This window comes from Orcinus orca, chromosome X (genome assembly GCF_937001465.1).
Source record: "Orcinus orca chromosome X, mOrcOrc1.1, whole genome shotgun sequence".
Classification (NCBI taxonomy): Eukaryota; Metazoa; Chordata; class Mammalia; order Artiodactyla; family Delphinidae; genus Orcinus; species Orcinus orca.
In genome coordinates this window covers 63,998,350-64,012,739 of record NC_064580.1, presented here as the reverse complement: position 1 = coordinate 64,012,739, position 14,390 = coordinate 63,998,350, and the positions used below count along the sequence as shown (strand labels likewise).

Genomic DNA, 14,390 nt, shown 5'->3' with positions numbered 1-14,390 from the left:
GGGCTAAAATCAAAGGGACAGATTTAGGATGGGTGAATGCCTTGTCTAACATTTTAGTTACTACTTTCTCTTAACTCTTTTGAAATTATAAAAATATAATACCAGTTGAAAACTGAAAGGATAAACTAATAAAACCTGGTTTCTAGAAAACTTGGGTGGTGGTGTGGGACGAGTGGGAGGTGGATGAATCAGCCATATTAGAGAACCTGGGAAAGTGAGCAGAGTTAGAAACTTGATAAATCTATTAATTTATTGGCTCATAGTTTGTCAATCACGTCAGCCCAGCAAATGAAATTAGAATAGAGTCGTGGGGGAGGGAGGGTGTGACGCAGCAAGCTATTTGCAACAAGAAAATCTGGCCGAGAGACAGCTGCGTAATCATATTGCGGCACCGTTTTTACTTGCAGCAGCTGCTGCTTGCGGAGGACATCAGCCCACTGCGGCTCTCTGCAGTCTCTGGCCTGCTCCTGCAGGACCGGTCACTGCGGCCATTGCTACTCTCTGCACCCCAGCCCGGCCACCGCTGCCTCTGTCCGGTTCTCACAGCCTCAGCACCGTCTTCATCCTGGCAGCAGCCTCGACAGTCGCTCCCGGCTCCCGTATCGCAGTCCGACCACTACCGCACGTTCCACCTCTGCCCCAGCCACTGCCGCTTCTGATATTCCGGTGAGTCTTTCCTTGCGGAGGTCAGGTCTCCTGATCTTGGCGGTAGCCACCTTAGGCGTGTGAGGTCCTTTGAAAAATGGCCGAGTCAGCCGACCACAAGGAACTGTTAGAATCCAGTCAAGAAGAGACTGGTGATAAGGTAATGATGGAGGGGCCCAGGGAACAGCCGGAGCGCGGTGAAGATGCCGCCGCTGGGCCTGGAGATGATGGGGAGCGCGGTGAAGAAGCCGCCGCGGGGCCTGGGGAAGAAGGGGGAAAAGGTGAAGAGGCTGCTGCTGAGTCCGGGGATGGTGGGGAAAAAGGTGAAGATGCTGATGAGGACTCAGACCCAGACCGTCCAAAAGGACTTATCGGTTATCTTTTAGATACAGACTTTGTTGAAAGTCTACCTGTGAAAATTAAATACCGTGTGTTAGCCCTCAAAAAGCTTCAAACTAGAGTGGCCAATCTAGAATCCAAATTCCTAAGGGAATTTCATGGTATTGAAAGAAAGTTTGCTGAAATGTATCAACCTTTATTGGAAAAAAGACGTCAGATAATCAATGCAATCTATGAACCTACAAAAGAGGAATGTGAATATAAATCAGACTCTGAGGGCTATGATGATGAGATGTATGATGAGGAAGAGATGTGTGGTATTGAGGAGGGTGTGCTACATGACTACCTAGATGAGGATGACGGTTGTGAAGAAGATTATTATGATTATGCTATTGAAGAGGATGATGATGATGATGACGACGACAATGATGACGACGACACCGAGGCAGCTGGAGATGAGAATAAAGAAGAGGATCCTAAAGGAATTCCTGATTTTTGGCTGACTGTCTTAAAAAACGTTGACATACTCACTCCTTTGATTAAGAAATATGATGAGCCTATTCTGAAGCTCCTGACAGATATTAAAGTGAAGCTTTCAGATCCTGGTGAACCTCTCAGTTTCACGCTAGAATTTCACTTCAAACCAAATGAATATTTCAAAAATGAGCTGTTGACAAAGACCTATGTGCTGAAGTCAAGGCTAGCATATTATGATCCCCATCCCTATAGGGGAACCGCGATTGAGTATTGCATAGGCTGTAAAATAGATTGGAATGAAGGAAAGAATGTCACTTTGAAAACAGTCAAGAAAAAGCAGAAACACCGGATCTGGGGAACAATCCGAACTGTGACTGAAGATTTCCCCAAGGATTCATTCTTCAATTTCTTTACTCAAGGAATCAACTCAAAGGGAAAGGATGGAAATGATGATTTTCTACTTGGTCACAATTTACGTACTTACATAATCCCAAGATCAGTATTATTTTTCTCAGGTGATGCACTTGAATCTCAGCAGGAGGGGGTAGTTAGGGAAGTTAATGATGAAATTTATGACAAAATTATTTACGATAATTGGATGGCTGCAATTGAGGAAGTTAAAGCCTGTTGCAAAAATCTTGAAGCAATAGTAGAAGACATTGATCGCTAAAGCAGAGTGTACATGGCCCTGAAATTAATTGCCCTAGATCTAGTTACTCAAGTTATAAGAAGTTAATTACATCTTGTGTTCTTAATTTTTCTTGTAGTGTCAGTTAAAATGTATGTCTCAGAAATATGAGAAGTTCAAATACTAATTCATTTGACCTTGCATTTTAGTAGTAGAATATCTTCAAGAAAGTATTTACTGTGGTAAATGATTTAAGACATATTAATATAATGTGTAGTTTAATCCTTCTGAAGTCCTTTTGTCATGTAGGTATTAATCTGTAGCTGTGAATATTATCAGAAATGCTAAATGAGATCAATATTTATTCCAAAAGAAAATCTTGGGGAACCAACCCAAGGTTCTTTTCCTGTTGTTTGTTTCTTACATTTGTGTTTTCTTAGGACTTTAGCTAGTGGGTTTAATTTTATTGTGCCTGCTTCAATTTGCAATAAAAATGCAATAGAATTTAAAACTTGAATGCTTAAGAAAAAGCCTGTATATAGTTAAGAATTTCAGGCAAAACCACATTTATTGTTAATAACAGCTTGTTCATAAGTTCTTGTATTTTATGTGACCATGATAAATAATGAAACTTATTCATATTGAGGTTATCAGTGAAGTGTTAATCACAGTATTCTCCAAAGATTGCCACATATTGCTCTGTGTAATTGTATAAACTGTAATTACAGTGTATAATTTCTCTTTTCCTATAGTACTTAATCATTCATTGAAAGTGATCACTTTATCATTCTGAAAATATTTTTCATGTTCCTTCACCACAAAATAAAATGAATAAAAATTTCAGTGATTTATGTTATAAAAGTGATCTTTTTTTAATTGTAAAAGTAATATGTTTATTGGAGTACCGAAAACCATATACCCATTCTCCAAAGATAAGCATTGCTTATGTTTTGATTAATTTTCTACTCTTCTTTTTCTGTGTTTATATATGCCTGCAAATTTACTAAAACTCTGCTTAGAGGGGCAAAGAAAGTGTATCTTTTTTTATTGTTTACAACTGATCTAGTCTTAATCATGAGTCCACCTCCACCTCCCAGGGCTGCAGGGAAACAAAAATCTCAATTTTAATCAATCCAGTAAATTCATTGCCATTTAATAATTAAAACACTCCAAAAATAACAGGCTTATGTGTGTTAGTCTATATTTCAGATTTACCTACTCTTCCACAAGGTCATCTGGATGTATAGGGGCTTATATTGCTTTATGACATTGGTTGGGGGTGCACTGACTGGGGACAATGGGATGTGGTTGGTCAGAGAGCTGACTTTGTCCCAGAGCTGATTTTGCCTTCCTCAAGTGTGGAAACCCAGAAATTTGGCTGCCCCCTTTGGCAAACTCTGTGAAGGACACATCTATCCCTCTGGGATAACAGCAAACTTCTTTTTTTTTTTTTTTTTTTTTTGCGGTACGCGGGCCTCTCACTGTTGTGGCCTCTCCCGTTGCGGAGCACAGGCTCCAGACTTGCAGGCTCAGCGGCCATGGCTCACAGGCCCAGCCGCTCCGCAGCATGTGGGATCTTCCCAGACTGGTGTACGAACCCGTGTCCCCTGCATCGGCAGGCGGACTCTCAACCACTGCGCCACCAGGGAAGCCCAACAGCAAACTTCTTAATCTCTTCCATGCCATGTGAGAGCTGAGAGTGGCTAGGAAGTGCTAACTGTATCTCGTTATTGCTGCCTATCCACTCTTCCATCCCAGGTGGTTGTGATGTGATCCCACAGAATTATAAAATGAAAATGGAACAAAAGCTCCTCTGCTCGTGACTTATTCTTCCACTATTGAACATACCTCTTCCTTCGGATTTTGGCTCAAAGAGGTAAGTTTATAACATTGCCTGCATTTCTTACCACTGTCTCATCTCTACAATCAACTGGGGAGGAAGGTATGGGATTTTTTCTCTCCTTTTCCTGTCTGGACAGGACCTTCCTCTAGTATCGTATCTTTCTCCCAGGGTTAGGGGTAGATGCTCACTTGCTTTTCTCTGGGGTTGCAATAGTTGACAGGATATTGGGAAACAGACAACTTACGATTATAGGGGAACCTAAATCAGGAAACATTTACAGTGTATACTTGATAAATGTAGACTTTTTCACACTTTTCACCACCATTAATCTTGACCTCTATTAAATTCCTGACTCCCTCTAAACCCCTCCCACACACAAAAATTGGGCCCCTTTTAATAGTGGTTGCTGTTACTATGCATTAAAAAGTCAGGAACATGGGTGTATCTTTCTTGCTATTTCAGGGAGGAATATCAGACATTTTGAAGTCCCTCCTGTCCCTTTATCTTGCCTTCATGAAATAGAGCAGTAAAGCTGCTTCTGGGCTTTCTGTAAGGGCAGGCCAGTCCCATTTGCTGTATCTGTTATGTCAGTGGCCTCCAGCCAAAGACCACCAGGGACATACCAGTAGTTGAACAAGTTGGGTTTATTCATCATTGCTGTGACAGAGAACCGTTGTATGTTATCAGTAAGTGGGTGTTAGAAAACATACTTCAGGATTTGGGCTTTGGTTGCATGATTTGGTATATGGTCTAAGGAAGTGGGGGTATTGGTAGCTCAATAAATCTTATCTATGGGGGGAGAAAATAGAACAAAGATAAGGCAGTACTTGATAAAGAGGTTTAGCTACTCATTTTAGCTAGAATGACAAGGGTGTTTGGTATTTTGTGGATGTCAAAGTGACCTTGTTTTTGTCTGTGCTTAGACAAAATTAAGAGACCTTGCTTTGTCTCATTTTATTGTGGTCCCAGAGTAACCTTTTCTGAGGTTGGTATTCTGTGAGTTGGTTTATCTACACTAGAATAACATGGCCTAGTTGTGAGTACCAGGCCAGCTTCCTGATGTCAGGGACTGCTTTTTATATTTCTCTTTCATCTCTTCTCAGGAATACAATTTGATACTATAATCACTCCCATAGCTTGTGGTGGGATGGAGGTTCATTTGATTTGGGTTTAGCCTAGTGTAGAGGTCCTTTAGGCCTTGAGGATAAGCCATCAGCTTTTGCCCACATGCCAGAGAGACCTGTATTAGGGTTTAGGGCTCAAGTGTAACTAAAAATAGAATTTTACCTTAATTCTTTTTGTAACTATTCTTAAAAAGTATGTCATTAACATGGTCCTAGAGGGATTGTTGAGCTGGCTGTTGGGCATTGTTAGAATTTTGGTATTCCAAGGGAAAATACTGAAATACATAAATACAACAAAATTTCATTTTGGGGTACATAATAATTTATAGTGTAAATTATAGTATTTAGTATTATATATCATATGGCAGAGTGGTTAGTCTTTGAAGCCAGGCTGCTTGGATTCAAATTAGTTGGGTGACCTTGTGCAAGTTACTTTATGTGTCTCAGTTTTCATACCTGTAAAAATATGGTAATAATTGTACAATTACCTCATAGATTATTATGAAGATTTAACTGGTTTATGTAAAGTTCTTGAAATAAACATGGCACATAATAAGTGCTATATAGGTATGTCTATCTTTATTATTTTTATTATCAAGTTTATATCTTAAGCACTCAAAGCTGGTATACAGTAAGGGTGCAGTAAATTCTTATTAAATTATTAATAATTGTCCCCCTAATTTGTTTCTAATTTACAAAAAGTGAAATCATATACTTTGCATTTTAATAACAGAATCTCCAAGACTTCTGCAAATATTAAGGAGGGCTAAGTGGCAAGTTTACCAGCAATACTTACGTTAGTGGCAAGCCTGGTTAATGAAGAAGAAAATAAAGTGACTCTGACTCTGGTGTTCCACACTGCTGAGCGCATTCATTAGCCTTGTAGCTGTGTACACCAGGCTCAGTGCTCATCACAGGCCATTTTGTTCACTGGCCAATAAATGCGTCATTAAATTAAAATATTTGGAAAACAGAAATAAATACAGAAGATGAAAATCACATGAAATTATATATCATTCATAAGTATATAACAGATTTGATTTTTCAGTTACCACACAGCTATGTGCAGCATGTAGCTAACTATTTGAAAGCAGATAATCTTTTAAAAAGGAATATAAATTACAGCTTTATATGGAACACTTTAACATGTGTGAATGTGTCTTCACTCCCAGCCTCCTTCAAAGCTGCTTATGGCACCTGACCCCTGTGTGCCTCAGCCAGAATTGCCTTTCTTTTTACAGGCCACAGGTACTCTTACACATAGAATATGGTTTCATAAAGCACCGGAACCTGAACACTATTCATCCACTCCTTTTGACCAGCGTGCTTGCACAAAGGCCAAAGAGGAGACTTACACTAGGGGCTTCCATGATGATTCAACCCTATCTCTCCTCCCACCCTGCCATCCATGTATGCTCGTACATGCCCTAGGAAAGAAGTTTTATCAGGGCTGGGGTCCTTTATGACCCCTAGTTGTAATTCACTGCCTCTGTAAAATAGAGAATTCGTGTATTGATTTAAACCTCATACAAAAGGTTCTGCATTCCAATGGAGTGTATCACTGGGCCATGAGAAAAAAGCTTTCCCAGTAGTCTTATTTGCTAAGATTGGTGCTGAAATAAAAATTTCACAAGGCAACTTCATGAAAATGGTAAAAAATGACTATTTTTATTAAATTTTCTATTTCACACTTAACATGCTCTCAGACTCACACACACACACACACACACACACACACACACACACACACACACACACACACACACACTGGATGATCCAGGATGAGAGGAAGCTCATGGTCAGAGAGATTGACAGCAGGTGTTACTTCTCCATCAGCTATCAAGGTGAAAGGAGGTAATAAAAATTGATATTGTGTGCATGCTCACATCTGTGCGTAAATATACATGTTTTAATGCAAAATATGCTGGTAACAAGTGGAAATGATACTTAGACAATAATCTTTGTTGTCCAAAATGCCAGGAATCCTATGGATAAGGAAAGAGCGAGTGGTTTTCGATGAGTTTTCCTCACTATGATGAGGTATGTTTCTCTTTACAACTTAGAGGAATTGAAAAGGTGCTTTTACTTGCTGAGACCCATATTATACAATTTCAGACATTTACATTTCTTGGTCAAGTATTAAACTTACATACTCTTACTGTATGGTGTTTGCAGAACACTCCAGCATTAAAGTCCTCAGTAGTGTTTGGGTAAGAGTGGTTATCTCAGTTTTTCAGTTGAGAAATCTGAGATCTGATCTCATCGCTTGCACTCTTTTCATCGCATCATGCTGCCTTCAGTGAAACTGAATGATGCTGCTAGTTTACTTATGTTAAAATATCTCTACCCATATTAAAGCTGCTTGGTACTAGTACTGGAATAGATATTAACCTAAGTTCCTTTGTCAGGTTTGTTACTTGATTGACTTAGAGTATATGGTAACAGCTAGGCTGAAGGTTTTTAAGAAAACTTCCTAATGCAGCTTAACAATGTAAAAGTATTACAGGAATTAAATCTCATTTCCTCTTAAATATTCTATAATTTACACTTTGGTAATGTGACCTAATTCTCACTTAGTCATAGATTTAATTTAAATTTATTGCTTTTTTGAAAACTCATTTTTAAAAAAATCTGGGTTCTTGTCCCTATTGTGAAACTTGTGTATGATGTGACCTGGGTCAAACTAATAAATTCCACTTGTCAGCAGTTTCCTTATCTGTACAATGGAGATAATTAGTAGTGTCTAGGTCATAAGACTGTTTTGATAACTCATTGCAATAAAGACTGTCAAGTACTTAGCACAATGCCTGGCACATAACAAGCCCTAAAACATTAGGTTATTATTATTATAATCATCATCATCACTTCTTAGGATTCTTAGGATCACATTATAATATAATCGGCTTTGTACATAATAGGGACTTAAATTATAGCTACTCTTTTATAGCTTTATATCCCTGAGGTAATCACAAACAGAAGAGGATTTGAGGTGATTAAATGCCTTTTTTTCTCTTTTTATTTGAAATAATTACAGACTCACAGGCAGGTGCAAAAATAGAACATAAAATCATGTGAACCCTGTAAGCTTATGCTTTTTGCCAGATTTTGGGGGTTTTCAGCTTTTATTTACTTGAATATTTTTTCAGTGCCACACTCCTGCTCCTTTCTTTCTGGGACCCAGATGACGTACATGTTAGATCTTTTATTATTGTCACAAGTGTTGTGGCTTTGCTCATTTTTTTCAGTCTATTTTCTTTTTGTTCAGACTGGGTCAATTCTATTTGTCTGTGTTCGAGTTCACTGATTCTTTCCTGCCATTTGCATTCTGCAGTTGAACCCAGCCAGTGAGTTTTTAATTTTGGTTGTTTTATTTTTTCAATGTTATTATCTCTATTTGATTCATTGTTATAACTTCTATTTCTTTGCTGAGATTTTCTATTATTCATTTGTTTCAGTAGTGTTCATAACTGCTTCTTGAAGCATTTAATTATGGCTGCTTTATTAAAATCCTTATCATATAATTCCAACATGTGAGTGATGTTGGTGTTGGCATCTGTTGATTGGTTTTGCTCATTCGGGTTGTGATCTTCTGGTTCTTGATATGTTGAGTGATTTTTGATTATATCTTGGACATTGTTAGTATTATAAGACACTGGGTCCTATTTAAATCTTATAAAATATCAGGCTGTCACCCTGGTTAGGTTTAATGTGCAAGTGTTTTTGTTTTTGATGACCTTGACAGTTTTGAGGAGAATCAGTCAGGTACTTTGTAGAATGCTCCTCAATTCAGATTTGTTTGATGTTTCTCTCATGCTTAGACTAGGTTTATGGATTTGGGGGAGGAAGACTAAAGAGGTGAAGTGCCTTTCTCATCACATCGTATTGGTGAAAAGTGCCATCAAAATGATATAACTGATGATGTTAACCTTGATCACCTGACTAAGATAGTGTTTGCTAGGTTTCTCCACTGTGAAGTTACACTCCCTCTCCCCTTCCACTTTCCATAATGTTACTCTTTGGAAGCAAGTTAATAAACATAGCCTACACTTAAGTGTTGGGGATTTATGCTACATCAGGAGTATCTACATAAACTATTTAGAATTCTTCTTTGCAAGAGAATATCTCTTCTTCCATTTATGTATATATGTATGTATGTATGTTTTCATAGACATGTATTTTATGACTTGGGTTATAATCTAATAGTACATTATTTCCTTTGTTACACAGATTATTCCAGCTTTGGCCATTTGTAGCTCTTTGAGTTGGTTCCTATGTCTCTAGGCATACCCACATCTTTGTATGTACCTGGCATTACAAGATGCTACAGACTAATTTTGTATATTCCTATTTCAGTCCTAGAATCAGCCATTTCTCCAAGGATACCTTATTCCTTTTATTGGAGAATGGTGTCAGAAATCAAGATCTTAGCACTTGGTGGGTTCAGTGCTACTGGGATGTCGTTGCTTCTACACCTTTTCAGTAAACAGAGCTAGGAAATTTACGTATATATGCTAACCTTTGTATACACATGTCTCTATAATTATTTCTATTACTATCCATCAGTATCTATATTAAACTAAACATGCCTTCATATTGATTTCTCTGACCCTAATCTGTTACCACATGGATCATTCTAGACCCATCCCCTTGCTTCTCTGTAACCTCTCACTCCAACAGTGAAAAATCTGATTCTCACCATCCACTATCTATTTACTTATTTGCTTAATCCCATTATAAATGTTTCAGAATTGTTAACCCATATCCCCAAGAGAAACAACTTAACCAATTACAGTATATTGCTTATGTACAGTCTCAGAAATAATGTTTCAATAAAAACTATTCATGTAATTTGAGCAATCTGTGTGCAATCCAAAGTTATGTCATGGGTTTTCCAGAACTTGAGTGTATATTTGTAAAACTGGTACTTCTATCTTTTCCAAATCACAATCCATTTATATGTTTTACCTTTAGATAGTTTATTCATTCATTCAGACTTAGGATGTGTCTACTGTGTTCTTAGTGTGATCTTATATATAACGAGGAATGAAATTGTATTTCTGTCATTAGGAACTCATAGATAAAGGAATTAAAGGGACTGATCTATGGAGTGCAAATCCCAAGAATCTCATAGGTACTGGGAAATCTAAAATGTGAAAAACGAAATACAGGGAGTAGAATCTGATAGTCATTGAGAGTACTACTGTCATTGATTTTTTTGGGGGGGGGAATAAGATTGTCCTTGGGGCATCTAAATTATAGGAGATTTTTAAAGAATTTATAACCTATTTTTTGTATTAATAGACTATTTTTAGAACAGTTGAAGATATACATTAAAATTGAGCAGATAATATAGGAAGTTCCCATATTACCCCCCCCCACATACACAGTTTCCTCCATTTTTTTTATATTGGTAAAATATACATAATATAAAATTTATAATTTTAACCACTTTAAGTGTGCAGTTCAGTGATATTAAGTACATTCACATTATTGTGAGACAATCACAACCATTCATTCCAGAGCCTTTTATCTTCCCAAGCTGAAACTCTGTATTCATTATACAATAACTCCCCATTCCTCCAGCCCCCAGCCTCTGGAAGCTACCATTTTACTATCTGTATCCATGAATTTGACTACTCAAGTAACTCGTATGAGTGGAATCATACAATATTTGTCCTTTTGTGTCTGAATTATTTCACTTAGCACAGTGTCTTCAAGAATCATCCATATTGTAGCATATATTAGAGTTTCCTTCTTTTTAAAGGCTGAATAATATTAGATTGTACATGTAAAATACATTTTGTTTATCTATTCAACCATCGATAGACATTTGTTTTTTTCCCCCACCATTTGGCTATTGTGAGTAATGCTGCTATGAACATGGGTGTACAGATATGTTTGAGACCCTGCTTTTGGGTATATATCCAGAAGTGGAATTGCTGGATTATATGATAATTCAATGTTTAATTTTTTGAGGACCTGCCATACTGTTTTCTACTATGGCTGTGCCATTTTACAAGGGTTCAAATTGCTCCACATCTTTGCCAATACATACTATCTTCTGTGGTTTTCTTCAATAACAGACGTCATATTGGATGTAAAGGGGTATTTCATTGTGGTTTTGATGTGAATTTCCCCAGTGATTAGTGACGTTGAGCATCTTTACTTGTGCTTCATGGCCTTTTGTATATCTTCTTTGGAGAAATGTCTATTCAAGTCCTTTATCCATTTTCGAATTGGCTTTTTTTGGTTGTTGTTGAATCATAAAAATTCTTTGTATATTCTGTATGTTAATGCCTTATCAGATATATTATTTGCAAATATTTTCTCCCATCCTAGGGTTGCCTTTTAGCTCTGTTGATAGTATCCTTGATGCAAAACTTTTTGATTTTGATGAAATCCAATTTATATTTTCTTTTGTTGCCTGTACTTTTGGTGTCATATCCAAAACATCATTACCAATGCCAATGTCATGGTGCTTTGTGCCTGTGTTTTCTTCTAAGAGTTTTATGGTTGCAGCTCTTACATTTAGGTGTTTGATCCATTTTGTGTCAATTTTTGTATATGGTGGAAGGTAAGGGTCCAAATTCATTCTTTTGCATGTGGATATCCAATTTTTACAACACCATTTGTTGAAGACTCTCCTTTCCCCATTGAATTATTTTAGCAACCTTGTCAAAAATCATTTGACCATATATGCGAGGATGTATTTCTGGAGAGTCTATTCTATTCCATTGGTCCATTCTATTCTTATAGTAGGTCTGTCTTTATGCCATTTTCACACTGTTTTGATTAGTGTAGCCTTGTAGTAAGTTTTTTTTTTACATCTTTATTGGAGTATAATTGCTTTACAATGTTGTGTTAGTTTCTGCTTTATAACAGAGTGAATCAGTTACACATATACATATGTTCCTATATCTCTTCCCTCTTGCATCTCCCTCCCTCCCACCCTCCCTATCCCACCCCTCTAGGTGGTCACAATTTTGATAACAGGAAATATGAATCATCCAACAGTGTTCTTCCTTTTCAAGATTGTTTGGGCTATTCAAGGGCCCTTGAGATTCCATATGAATTTTAGGATGGATTTTTCTATTTTCACAAAGTTATAATTGGGATTTTTTTTTTTTTTTGTGGTATGCGGGCCTCTCACTGTTGTGGCCTCTCCCGTTGCGGAGCACAGGCTCCGGACGCGCAGGCTCAGTGGCCATGGCTCATGGGCCCAGCCACTCTGCGGCATGTGGGATCTTTCCGGACCGGGGCACGAACCCGCGTCCCCTGCATTGGCAGGCGGACTCTCAACCACTGCGCCACCAGGGAAGCCCTATAATTGGGATTTTGATAGGGATTACATTAAATTTGTAGATTGCTTTGGGTAGTATTGATATCTTAACAATATTGATTCTTCCAATCCATGAATATGGGATGTCCTTATGTTTATTTCTGTCTTTCAGCAATATTTCATAGTTTACAGTGTCCAAATCTCTCACCTCCTTGGTTAGGTTTATTCTTAAATATTTTATTCTTTTTGATGCTATTATAAATGGAGTTATGGAATGCTCTCTTAACTTTTCTTTTGATTTGTTCATTGCTAGTGCATGAAAATGTAACTGTTTTGTGTATTGATTTTGTATCCTGGAACTTTGCTGAATTTGATTATTAGTTCTAACAAAATTGTGGAATTTTTTTTTTTTTTTTTTTTGCGGTACGCGGGCCTCTCACTGTTGTGGCCTCTCCCATTGCGGAACACAGGCTCCAGACGTGCAGGCCCAGCGGCCGTGGCTCACGGGCCCAGCTTCTCTGAGGCATGTGGGATCTTCCTGGACCGGGGCACGAACCTGTGTCCCCTGCATCGGCAGGCGGACTCTCAACCACTGCGCCACCAGGGAAGCCCAAAACTGTGGAATCTTTAGGGGTTTCTGCAAATATGATCGTGTCATCTGTAAACAGAGGTGATTTTACTTCTTTCTAATTTGAATGCCATTTTATTTTCATTTTCTTGCCTAATTGAACTGAATAAAACTTTCAATAATATGTTGAATTGAAGAGGTGAAAGTGAGCATCCTTATCTTGTTCCTGATGTTAAAAGAAAAGCTTTCAGTCTTCCAACACTATGATGTTTGCTGTGGACTTTTCCTTATACCCATAATATATATTCCAGTAATTGCTTTCTATTCCTAGTTTGTTGAGTGTTTTTTTTTAACATGAAAGTGTATTGAATTTTGTCAAATGCTTTTTCTTCATAAATTGAGATGATCATGTGGGTTTTTTCCTCATTCTGTTAGTGTAGTGTATAACACTGATTATTTTCATATGTTGAACCATCCTGGTGTGAAAAATTAATGAACAGAAACCTAAATTAAATAGATTCGGGAGACCAGAAGGGGCATTCTCATGCCTTGTGACAATAACTGAGTTCAACAGGAAGAAGAAAGACTCCTTTTTTTTTCTGGCAAGGTGTCAGACAATGAAAAGCCATGGACTCTTTGTTTACTATAGCCCTCCCAACCTTCTTTTTTCTCCTTAATTAAAGCCTTCTCCTTTCCTTGCCGTGTGTGGACTTGCATGTGGCTCACCATGGTTGCAGATGCTGAATTACAATTCTCTGCTGATCCTGAAGAAATCCATATTTCCTGGAGAAATATCTGGTAGTCTGTTTCAGGCCAACACTTGCGTTTTGAGGAATAAATCCCACTGGGTCATGGTATATAATCCTTTTAACATTGCTGAATTCACTTTGCTAGTACTTCGTTGAGGATTTTTGCATCAATATTTATAAGGGATAATGGTCTGTAGTTTTCTCTTCTTGTAGTGTTTTTGTCTTTCTTTGGTATCAGAGTAAAGATGTCCTGCTAAAATGAGTTAGTAAGTGTTTCCTCCTCTTCAATATTTTAGCAGAGTTTGAGAAGGATTGGTATTATTTCTTTAAATGTTTGGTAGAATTCACCAGTGAAGATATCTGGTCCTAGACTTTTCTTCATTGGGAAGATTTTGATTACTGATTCAATCTCCTTTCTGGTTATAGGTCTATTCATATTTTCTAGTACTTCATGATTCAGTCTTTGTATGTTATATACCCCTAAGCATTTGTCCATTTCATCTGGGTTATCTAATTGGTTGATGTATCATTGCTCATAGAATTCTCTTATAATCTTGTTAATTCCTATAAAATTGGTAGTCAAAAGTCCTCTCTTTCATTTTTGTTATAATTTTAGTAATGTGAGTATTGTCTCTCTTTTTTCTTATTAAGCCTACCTGAAGTTTTGTCAATTTTATTGATTTTTTTTTAAAGTGCAACTTTTGGTTTCATTGATTTTCTCTGTTGTTTTTTCCTTCA

At 37.5% G+C, this 14,390-nt stretch overlaps 1 protein-coding gene across 1 annotated transcript; it reads left to right on the top strand.

Annotated features, from left to right (window-relative positions):
• Positions 1 to 294: 294 nt before the first annotated feature.
• On the top strand, positions 295 to 2,936 carry LOC101281545 (nucleosome assembly protein 1-like 2). The gene has a single exon (XM_004283804.4). The coding sequence runs from the start codon at positions 743 to 745 to the stop codon at positions 2,129 to 2,131; it is 1,389 nt and encodes a 462-aa protein (XP_004283852.1). The 5' UTR covers positions 295 to 742; the 3' UTR covers positions 2,132 to 2,936.
• Positions 2,937 to 14,390: the final 11,454 nt, after the last annotated feature.

Excerpts from the sequence above, each read along its gene's own strand:
- LOC101281545 (XM_004283804.4), top strand. The coding sequence starts at position 743 with ATGGCCGAGTCAGCCGACCACAAGGAACTGTTAGAATCCAGTCAAGAA.